Source organism: Anoplolepis gracilipes, chromosome 6 (genome assembly GCF_047496725.1).
Source record: "Anoplolepis gracilipes chromosome 6, ASM4749672v1, whole genome shotgun sequence".
Lineage (NCBI taxonomy): Eukaryota > Metazoa > Arthropoda > Insecta > Hymenoptera > Formicidae > Anoplolepis > Anoplolepis gracilipes.
In genome coordinates this window covers 11,226,267-11,238,078 of record NC_132975.1, presented here as the reverse complement: position 1 = coordinate 11,238,078, position 11,812 = coordinate 11,226,267, and the positions used below count along the sequence as shown (strand labels likewise).

The 11,812-nt window shown below is 39.4% G+C and overlaps 1 protein-coding gene across 1 annotated transcript; it reads right to left on the bottom strand.

Annotated features, from left to right (window-relative positions):
- Window positions 1-1,948: 1,948 nt before the first annotated feature.
- Window positions 1,949-10,854, bottom strand: LOC140666612 (uncharacterized). The gene has a single exon (XM_072893973.1). It carries the CDS (start codon window positions 9,354-9,356, stop codon window positions 7,638-7,640), a length of 1,719 nt encoding a protein of 572 aa, XP_072750074.1. The 5' UTR covers window positions 9,357-10,854; the 3' UTR covers window positions 1,949-7,637.
- Window positions 10,855-11,812: the final 958 nt, after the last annotated feature.

Here is an 11,812-nt window from a genome sequence, read left to right as displayed (position 1 = left end):
GCAGGTTTCGCAGCTGTTACCTCGCGCGTCTCTTCTAGGCGCGGAGTTCCGCGTTTAAATGTCGCTTCTCCGTTAGTCAATTATGAAATCTTATACTTATACATCATAATCGTTACTTCTTTGTAAAGCATCAAAACTGCATTCAAGCAACTACATTTGAAATAGAAAGTACTTGTAAATGAAAAAATAGAAAGTATTTTCGTGTGCTGTCGAAAATTAAAAAAATTAACGTATACATCTTGTGAAATCTCAAATTATAAAAATAGATATTTCTATCGAATATATATATATATATATATATAAAAATAAAAATATTATATATATATATATATATATATATATATATATATATATATATATATATCGTAGAATTTTATAGATTTAAAGATTAAAAAAGTATAGAGGAAAATAGGATATAATATTTTTATTTTTCATCATTTTCCGTACAAGTATATTAATAATCATAACCGGTTGCGGTCAAGCTCGCCTGTCACTCATTAAAGTCACTAAATATGCTGCTTCCAAGCGATGTAACCGTCGACATCTACCGGTGAGTGTAACAAAGTATTATTTCTTCTTCTCGTGTAATACTTTTATTTTTTAAATTAGGTCTTGGGCTTTTGGAGCAGGGCCACCAGGCATTATTTCGGTCACGACGCGAGCCGCTTATTAATTCATTCGCCGTATCATTACACACAGGTACACAAGACGAGCGATGATCTTCTGCATGCATCTCTCGTGCCCGTTAACCACGCGTATTCTCTTACGGTCTCCTCTTACATGCACTTGCTCCGAATCTCTTTCCTCTCATCGTATCTCTCCCGCCGATGCACCCTCGCGACCTTATTTGCGCGTTGCCAGTTACTCCAGATTCGTACTGGCCACAGCCGTCGAGGTATGCGTGATGCAATTACACAGTCTGCTTCCTTCGAAAAGGAACGTTCGATGGACCCATTGTCACCATCCGAGTAATAAGAGATGACAAAGTGCAAATTCGCGAAAATACTTATTAATTTGAATAGCAAAAAAGAATCTATAAATTACGTAAATTTATATAAATCAACAAGATTACACCTCTCTTTTTAATTAAAAAATTTGTGCTATTATTTTTGTTGTTGTAATAACGTTTTGCTATGATAAGAATAAAATACGTTTCTCTAGGTTAATGCATTTTACGCAATATTTAAGAAATGACAGAGGTAAAGATATAAATAGTATATTATGCGATTTGGTATAGACGATACAGTGATGATAAAAATTAATTGCATCGATGTTGTAATTGCCGTAGTTGAGTATTACGTCAGTCACTTTGCGCGGTAAACGATCGTCCGTTATATTGGCACTTGCACCGTTACGAATTAATTTTGCACGAAATATTAGTCTATTAATCGGTCGATGATCGGGGGGATTGTATGGGCATGCAATGGATTATTAAAAACCAATTTTGTCTTTGACCCGATTCCTTTACGTCCGTACGCTCATATGAGCGTACGCGACTAACTGTAAATTGTAGAACTACCTTCTAACTGTAATTCGAGCTTTTAGTTCGAGCTCACGGGACTACGTTATCGCAAGAATTTCAGAATGTTTAGGTATTATAACCAGCTAATCAACGATTCGTGAAGGCCATCGGGTGCAATATTAAGTGCCCGATATTAAAATTCGTAGAATTCACGATATATCGGTAATGAAATTCCGCAGTAGCTGAAATAAAACGTCACGTCTACTACTATTGTAAATTATTATGTACCATTGCTTTATCTATTAAATATTCATACGAAAACTTTAAATATATTTACTTCTTATAATTATAATATTTATCTCTGCCGAAATAAAAAAAGATGTGATATGATCATAAGATTTTATTTTCAGAATTGCTGCTTTTATTAATTTACATAAGTAAGGGAATGGATATGGATGGAATTGATGTAAAATATTAAGCGATTAATTTTTTTACAGTTAATGATATTTATTTGTGTTGCGACAAAACACGTGTACAATATATTCACATGCGTATTTCTCTGTTTAAGACATTAATCTAAGTGTACGCATGCACACACGTGGAATTAGCCTGCAGCGCACTTTCGTCGTCAAGGAAAAGCGCGGCTTACGCAACATCACGTATTTTCGCATTTTCTCCCGGCGGAGAAGATAATGCATCCTCATTCTTTGCCATTTGCCGTCTCCCTTGCGTGTGCATACCGTAAGTATATGCAGTTATAAACGTAATGAGTCTTCTTTCGCATTCTCGATGGCACATTCCTATCAGTGCTCGTCTCAGACGCGAGGGTTAATAAAATTAATGTGACAGGCGTCTTACGCGCGAATGCAATCGTCTTTAAATAGACTGTTGCATTCCTGCGTGCACTCATAATCACGCACACACACACACACACACACACACACACACACACACATTCACATACATACACATCAATATCAATCGTCAAGTGAAATGACGATCTCTACCTCTTATTGCACGAAGCAACTATGCAATTTTTCATTTCACTGTGAAAAGCTGCAAGGTCGTGGAATAGTGCGCCGACATCCGGATGCCATTAGCATTCTTTTAAATGCGTTTCGTTTCAACTTGCACCGTTCTTCCGGCGGTTGTATGTACTCGGTTAACAACCGGCGGAAGGGCGATAAGAAACCAGAGAGAAGAACGATGCACTATTCCCCGGACACGTTCGTGTACCGCTACGTGTGTCCTCTCTTACGCGATCGACTGGTAACGTGGCTTGTCATGCGCGTATTATTTTAAAGCCTAGACACACACAATGAAGTAGAATAAAGAATTACACGATTATGGAGAATAATGCGAACACACGACAAGATAAGATTAAACTAATGACAATTAAAAGAAATAAATCCATTATCTTTAGTCTGTCGATTCTGTGTGTTTTTTGCCGAAATATGTATCATTTTTTTTATTCGTTATATATACTTATATGTTCTCTTCATTGTAAGCCAGTTTCGACTCTCTCTGCGTTCGTTTACCTCAAATGATAGATACAAAATAAATTGTAGAATATTGTCGTATACAGTTAGTATGTTATTACATTGGACATCTGGTACATTAGTTTGGCTTGATATATTTGGCATACGAACGCATCTAGAATCGGTTTTTATGGAAGACGGTTGATGATGATGATTGTCCGAATGTACGGAGCGATAAATTGACATAGAGAACTTACAGTTACGTTATTTGGCGCTATAACTACATCTACGATAATATTGGTAGCATTTATACTATGTATAGCGCCCTTTATATATATTTTAATTACGAGTTATAATTACAAGTTATAAATCGTCTCTTACAAGACATTTCGTTATTCTATATGTATAAGTACAATGGCTATATTCCGGCGAAGAAACGCTAGAATAAACGAGCTTGAAATTCGTTGATATATTTCCAGTTTATTTGGAAATATTAAACTTTTTCTTTTATCCAGAGTGGAGGAAAATTTAAATCATTCAGATAAAATCTGAAATAGCACATCTCCCTAAAAGACATCTTATCGTCTTTTGAATATCTTTAAGATGTCTTTTTGGCTTTATTTTTAAGATAAAGCCAAAAGCCTATTTGCCTTAAATCTTTTTAGTACACTTTCCTTCCTTCAAAAATTTCAATAATTACTATTACTTTTTCTATCGATGCTACATCTGAAAATATCTTTTACTTTCTCATTTCATTATTTTTCATTTTAACAAGCTAAAACTTCTTGTCTCATGACGTATCAGCATTAAGACTCTTTCACCGACACATTTCTTTTTCTTTTTTTCTTAAATGTTAATGTTACAGTCTAATAATTCAGTAGTTTTTCTTATATGCACGAAACATCAAGAGCGCAGACTTTCTTGGAAAATATTGTCTAAGCTTTTAGCTCCGACTTTCGACTCGTTCGGAAATAATAAAATGATTAAAAAGCATTTTTATTGCGGGAAAGAACGCGCTCCATTTAAGCCACCAATCAAGGTGATTTGCATTCTACCAGTGGTTTGTTGCAATTCTGAAACTAGAATATCGCATACGACGTTTGCGGTTAACCCTGAAAATTACACGGGGGAACGGAATGTAGTCAACGACAACGACAACGATGGAAAGGTTCGCGTGCATAGTGCATATAATGCACCGTAAGTGAAATAACGCGTCTCGTGTCCGAGCAAGCGTGATGCCCGGCATCGTTTTAATGTCTTTTAAATTTGCTTTAAAATTCTACCGCTCATCTGTATGTAAAACTCGTGGAAAAATTGTAGTAAAACACTTTGTTTTTTATTGGACTTTTTTTGTTTACTTGAATCTCGAACGAATTCTTAGTAAAATAAATATATTTCGTATTTGGAGAAAAATTTATAACTCTATAAATATGAACCTATTCCCCTATATTTTTCTGTTTGCGATTATTACACGCGTCGACCAGGATCGAGATGGTTGCCTCGTGTTTTTCCACGATTTAATGGCATATTTATTTAATTAACTTTGCCTGGCTTATTTGATAAATATATTTATGTAAAAATGATCTATATCACTGTACTCGTATTTATACTTGCATGCGTATTCACGAGGTGTGCGGTCGGCTCATAAATATTTTACACTCACTTTCTACTTCAGCAACTACAGTAGCTACAGCAATTTAATGGTCCTCGCCATAGTCAACGTACATTTTTATTTTATCAAGCGTCGCGAAATCGTTCGGATGTCTAGAAAGAGCGCGGTAAAAAACTTGAGAAAAGAATTATATTATACGACCGCGTAGCAGCCTTGACGTGGAAACAACATGGTAACGATAGTCAGGTGACTAATAAAGTGTGCATCCTTCGTTTGTGTATATATGTACATACAACCGGCGTGCACGATAATTATCAGTGGCGTGGAATTTATGTTTGCTTCCATGCAATTGACGCGTTTGGATTTTTAAATGTCTTTTTTTTATAATTAGATAATTGATCGTCAGATAATTGACGGGAATTTACAATCTGATGATATTTAATCGTTCGTTAAGCATATAGTCAGGAATATGACTTGTGGCTCTCTTTCTCCGGATATATCCTAGGAAAAGAACGTACTCTGAAGAAATGTTGCTTATCGTTTTTCGATTTGCATAATACTTCCGCCGTGAACGAGTCAGCGATGACGCATTAACGATGCCTACGTGTCGCTGGAACTTTCTGTTCGAAGACACACGTCGATTAAATAGCGACAATGTCACCTTTTAAAAGACAGGATTGTCGCCTATAATACTGAATCTGTATACAACAATCACTTTGCATATTATTTTTTCGATTGAATACTAATTCGAAACGAGGAAAATGTGTCGATTATGCAATGCATTTGTTGCAACTTCAAAGGTTATTTATGTAAGATTGTTTTTGTTTTTACTATTTTTTATTTTTTCTGAGAGAAAAATTTCATAAAAAAAATATTATTTGCAATACAATTTTTAAATACAAATTTCCAGTCTCTTGCAAAAGCTGCGAAACTCATTAATTTTAATTATTAATTTTTTCATGTTTGTAAATTCTTTGTCGATATTTTTCCGCACCTATCATTATACTCGAACAAATTTGCGGCGAAAGGTGAAACCTTTTTTTATCGTTTATAATCGACGCGCTTGCTGACGTGCTGATCGAAGGAGAAAACGTTCTTCTAAGCAGCATTTGAATGTTATGTACTAGTTGCATAATGACGGATAATTGTTTTTACATAGTTCCTGACTAGATTATTCACTGAATAATATGCCCATTAATTTTTTATGATTTGTTTATCTGAGCAACGTTTACTTTTAAATGATATTTTAAACTGAAAAAGACAAAGTTGTCAAAATTCGGATATTCGGAATTTCAAGGATTCGTAAGTGGTATATGACAGAATTTATGTAACCGCACTATAAGGCAATTAAAACGAAAGTGTTAATTATAGCGTAGTGACTGAATGATTAAGATCTTCTGACGTGTATACGAAAGCATCTCGGCACATTAAGTATTTTTAATCGGTGAGCGTATTTGTGTCACTATCATCTGCAGAATTAATGTCTTTTATAATACGACACAGCCATCTCCTATCTTTAAAAACACGTTTTTGCAAAGTAATTTGCTTCAACTTTCAAAATACCGTGTATAATTCTTTCATAATAAGAACGAGTTACCCGAGCGATGATAATATGCATACGATATATATTCATGCGTGGTGACTTTTAAAATTCTTTCAAGCGCTGTGAAAGATTCACGCCTTAAAGCCGGTCGACGAGATTCTTTTTGCGTTTAAATCTTTACCTACGACATTAATGCTAATACGCTACGATAAAACTTTAGCAAGCGTGTCAGCCGCAAAATGTCATAACCAAGGACCTTTTTCTCGGTCGATATATGTGACTCGCGTATCTTTCTCGCGAATGTAAATATCGGACCCTCCAATCAGACTTTAATTTGTTGTTTATGTAACATCTTACATATACTTTTTTCCCAAATTACATGAGATGTTATAATATGGACAATCTTAATTAGATTATATTGAGTTAAAATTATATTATTTGTGAAAAAAGTAAAAAATGCTTTAATTGATTATATATAATAAAATGAAAATTTTTCGATATTCAAAGTACGAATATGAATGTATTAAAACGTGTTCTAAAAAATAACTTATTAATGTTGATAACAACGAAACTTTTTTGCAAATATTTTGAGTTATTTTTATAAAAGAAATATTATTAACAGACTTCTGAGTGCTTCGCACTCTCATCTAATGAGCTTCAGACAGCAGAACTGTCTCATTCGTAAGGCGACAATAATTACAGTCTAATTAGTTAGCTCGTGCGATAGGAAGGTTGTTGCGTTTCTCGAGATATTATGTCATCATGTGATTTAAGACGTTTCACCGATTCTTTTTCTTTACATCGAACATTAATCTGATTTATTAAAATTTTTTAAGCTTATTTGAGATCTAGTCAGAAATTAAGCAAGCTAATCGAAATAAAAAAAACTTTTAAAATATTTTTTGTCTTCAAAATCGATAAATTGCTAATTAAAAGGCATATTTTATGTTGCTATAACATCATTAGATAAAATTTGCTATAGAATATCGGAATTTCAAATTTTTGCGATACTATCTTTTTTTACATAACGTGACAGAACATAAAATCGTTGTAACACTAGTGTCACGCTTGGAAAAGTAAGCTGCAAGAAGACGTTTGTTAATCTAGACAAAATCGCTCTTGCGTCAACGCGATCGACCGGAAAAAGTGAGATTCATTGTCGAACAATTGTCCAACAGCAATATTATCAGTAAATAGAATAAGAAAAGAGAGAAAAATGTTTATGATTAAACAAAAAATTATTAATTATACATTTATAATTATTAACAGTTATATAGGGACTCAAATGCGTCATGTTTGTTTATTTTTTAATTTAATGAGATGAAAAGTTAGCAAATAATAATCAATTGGAGTGACAACGAGCAATTATCTAATAAAGAGAGGCATTTAACAAGATAACACACATGTCAATTCAACGTCAAGGCTACGAAAAACGCTATTTTTGGATTCGTTTTCTGAAATATATTTAGGAGTCGCTCTGGATCACTTAGAAATTCTCAAACAGCTTGACACTGAAGCACAGGTCAGTTTCAAGCAACGATTCTAACGGGGTCTCGGCCTAGGCAGCGGTTGTATCTGCTGCTGCTGCTGCTGCTGCTGTTGTTGATGATGATGAGAATATCCTCTCGAATTCGAAGCTTGCGTCCGCTCCGGTCCTTCATTAAGACTCAATCCAGCGACCAGCTGGGCAATTTCGCGGTCCTTCTTTTCTTCCTTTGGCACCGCATTGCCGTTTTGTGCACTGAAGCCCAACGACGCCAAACTACCATGACTTCTGCTCCGGTGTTCGGCACGAATGCTGTAAGAAAAGGCTCTCTCGTTCAGATGACCCTTCCGCCGATATATGCCGGTACCAAAACGGGACTCGTTCTCCGGACTGTCACCCTGCCGAGTGATTTCCGGCGCGGTAAGATCGGCGTGAGAGGCAGCTAATCTTTTGGATGTGCTTAAAGTCGAATTATCTGTCTCCGGATGTCTTCTGCCTCTGTTTCCGGCAGTACCATACGTGGCTGCCGGATAAATGGCCGCTGTCGGTGCTGCGGACGGTGGTACTACCGGTAAGGGCGCGTAGATCGGTACTATAGGTGTCGCAGCCGGAATTGGCCTCAAACGCGGATGATGATGACTCTTGCGCGGCAAAGTAGCTGCTGGTACCAAAAGCACCGGCGTTGGTCTAGCTAGAGTACCGGCGACAGATCGACTACTGGGTGGCAACGGATGAGGGTGATAATGTTGCTGCCTGATGGGATGACCCAGAGTGTGATGCCCGTGACCATTGGCATACACGCCTTGATGGAGTTGATGGTGAAGAAATTGTTGTTGCTGTTGATGCTGTTGCAATGCATCCTCGTGCAATGAACGAGTCTTCATCTTCTTCAGCTTTTTATTAGCTTTTCGTCGCGCGGAGGAAGAGGAGGATTCCTCTAGCAATAATGGTTGCGCAGGAGGAGGCGGCGGTGGTGGTGGCGGCGGTGGAGCAACCAGTTGGCGGGGTCTGGATCCCTTAGTGCTTCGCAGGGTGCCTTGTTCCTGATAAAGAGTGTCGACTTCATCGCGACCCCTCGCCCAGACCTTGTGATTCTCGTCGCCGTTATACAGGCTGAGGTCGTCGGTCGACGTCGTATCTAAACGTGTCACTTGAGGACTGTCTAAAGTAGTGCTCGAGCCGCCTAGAGTATGATATAGACTGTTGTTTGATTGTTGATGACCCGTGGTGACTCCATTGGTCGTTGCCGACGACGGCTCTAGACCTTTTGCGTAGCTACTGTCGGCGTAAGCGTGGAAGCAACACCTTACCAGGGCGTTGGCCGCCATGTCACGCTTGCAGATGAACGCGTGACATTCTAGGACCTTGATGCCAGTCGTTCTTCGCAATACGGCGGCGAACAAGGGTGGATGATTGGCGCTGGGTGTTCGCGCAAACGGCGAATCCAACGGCAAGAACCGCGTACTGGACGAATCGCTGTTTCCACCTTTGACATGTCTGACCGCGGCGCAGTAATGAAGAGCTTCAATGGGGAAGAACCGCGTGACCTTCTTACGATGTTCGTCGACGTTCTCCAACAGTAAGCCATTGCTCCAAACACTTAGCCAAGAATCGATCCCGCGTGCGCCCAACGCACCCTGCTCGGGATAGAGTTCTCTCAAAGGTTCCTGGACGCCCAGAAGTCCCTCTTTGCTCGCGTGAGGTACAGAGCTGCCTAGATAGAGTACTCTGCACCGACAATACGGCGTCGCCGTATCTTGATTAGCTCCCCTCATTTTTAATTCGACTCGTAATTAATATCGAATAAAATTAATTTGAAGGTCAATCTCGCGATATAAAGATCGTGTTTAAAATCTCTGTTTTATTAATCCGTCTGTTTAAAAATTGCATAACCTCTCCAGCAAAAAGCTTTTTCAATAAATTATTTTATGTAGACGCGCGTTTTACAGAATATTCGATGGAGCAAAACTGGCTTGAATGGAGAAACCTTTCGGAGACTTCAATGCGAGATATGTCGGTCCCACGATAAGCATCGATCTTCTCAATGGTGGCAACGACATCCGAAGATACGGATCTCCTTGAACGTTAATTACTAACCGGTGAATTCCTTCTCACGCGCGTTGCCGAGTCGCGGACGTGACTCAGAAACTTATTGAGTGTACGCGAGGCATGCGACACGTTCACGACAGCGAGCAACACGAGACTACGCCCGGTAATACTCCCCCCAACCGATTACGTAGTAATCCGCTGCTTTCCAAAGACAGACGGAGGCCGCATATACGATGTGTTCGCAGCACGATGTTGCAAAATATGTTGCGCGCAGCAACGGCGAGAGGAACTCGGCGGCGCGGATATTTCGCAGCAGCTGTAGCCGCTCGCTCGAGATCGCGTCAGGCCATTATGGCCGTCTTCTTGCGAATCCCCCTACCTGTATCGGACCCCGTTTTGCTCTCTCTCTCTCTCTTTCTCTCCCTCTCTCTTTGTCTTTCTCTTTTCTTTTTTGTCGTCGTCTCTGTTTAACTCTATCTTTCCGTCTCTCCTTCGCTTTCTTTCTCTTTGTCCTTCCACCTTCTACGTCCCCCTTCCCCCTTCTCTGTCTCTGTCGCTTCCTTTCAATTCGCTCTAGGCTTTTCTATCCCTCTCTTCACTACCTGAGTAGGGACCTCACTGGTATGCGGTGCAGTGGCGTCGCAAGTCTCTCACCAACGCACCTCCACGTGTACCTGCTGTCATACACGCACACTCGGCACATGCATACACTCGCGCGGCCAGGTCGACGCAAACACTTTTGGAACGACGATCGGAGAAAATAGCCGAATAATGCCCAGCGGCGAGGACTTTTAACGACTATCTTTACGAGTCGTGTGTTGGTGTTTGTGGAATCCAAAGGCGCGGCCGTAGGCGTCAACCGCGCGAACCACTGTACCCGGACCGGTGGATCTCATCAGGACTCCTCGCGTGGAATCGGTGAAAATGGCGGAGACTACTCTTGTTCGACTATCGACTTGACGCTTCCCAGTGGCCAACGTCTTGCGTTGACACGAACAAGAAGACTAATAGTTCGAAAGACAGCGATGCAAACGTAGCCTCAAAATTGACATTGACACATGGTTTTGGGAGTTGTATGTTCACCGTTTTACGCTCGCGAGCGCGCGCGCGTCACGCACATCCTCACACACACACACACACACGCACAGGTGATCTCGAGCGAAGCAGCGAAGCACTACCCGCCAGTACGTTCGTCTTTGGACTGAGAACTGGTGGAAGGCGTGAGACTTCGTGACTGAGCCCCACTCCATTTTACTCCGAGACCCCACTCTCTTCTATTGGGTTTTTCATCGTTGGGTCACTCTCTGGGCTCTGATGGTGTCAGAGTATTTACCTTCTCAACGACAAACACGTTGTCATTCACGGGGTTGCGGAAATTGTGTCGAGGAAAATGGACATTCTTCGATTCGATTTTACATAGGCACGTTAATGACACTTCCCCTTTCCTGCGAATGACGCAACGCGCCGTTTTGCATTGGTACCTTGATTCAAGAGAATATTTTGACTTGCAGAAATCTTAGGCATCCGGATGTGAGATAAGAGAGAGAGAGAGCTGAGTCTTCAACGCTGGCAATGTTATAACATCTCGCAGTTAGAAATATAATATTATAATTAGAACGTTGAGATGCATAAAAATTAATTATAATGCAAATTTTAATTAATACCAGTACATCTAATAACGAAGAAAAACAATATAGTTTTGTGCACGCATATAATATCTCTGTATATTTATCGCTTTTCAGAGGTGTCTGCGGAGCAGACTCGAGCACTTTGTGGCGTGTGGTTTGTGAGCCGCATATATGTTGCCCTTTATAGGTCAAAGATTGCGTAGGTACCGTGAGGAACGAGCTCTGGCGCACGTTTTTCACACACGAATCGCCAGAGCACGGGAAGCGGATGATTCTCTTTTGAGAGGGATTTGAGGTCTCCAGGTCGCTCTTCATATCGACGAAGCAGAACATGGCCACGAAGGTGAAATCACGAATTTGTTGCGCAACAACACGAAGACGTCCACCAGACCAGACGAATAATAAGTGGAAGAATAATCTGAACGGATCATTCTTATCTATCATCTATGTTTAGATATTCGGTTTTACCGTAATCGTTTTGTAAGTAATTTTTTCATTTAATTAGGACGAATATATAATTTTCTACATTTCTATCTATACAATATTTTTTTTAA

Bases quoted from the DNA above. Each gene is read 5' to 3' on its own strand.
- LOC140666612 (XM_072893973.1), bottom strand. From the start codon at position 9,356: ATGAGGGGAGCTAATCAAGATACGGCGACGCCGTATTGTCGGTGCAGA.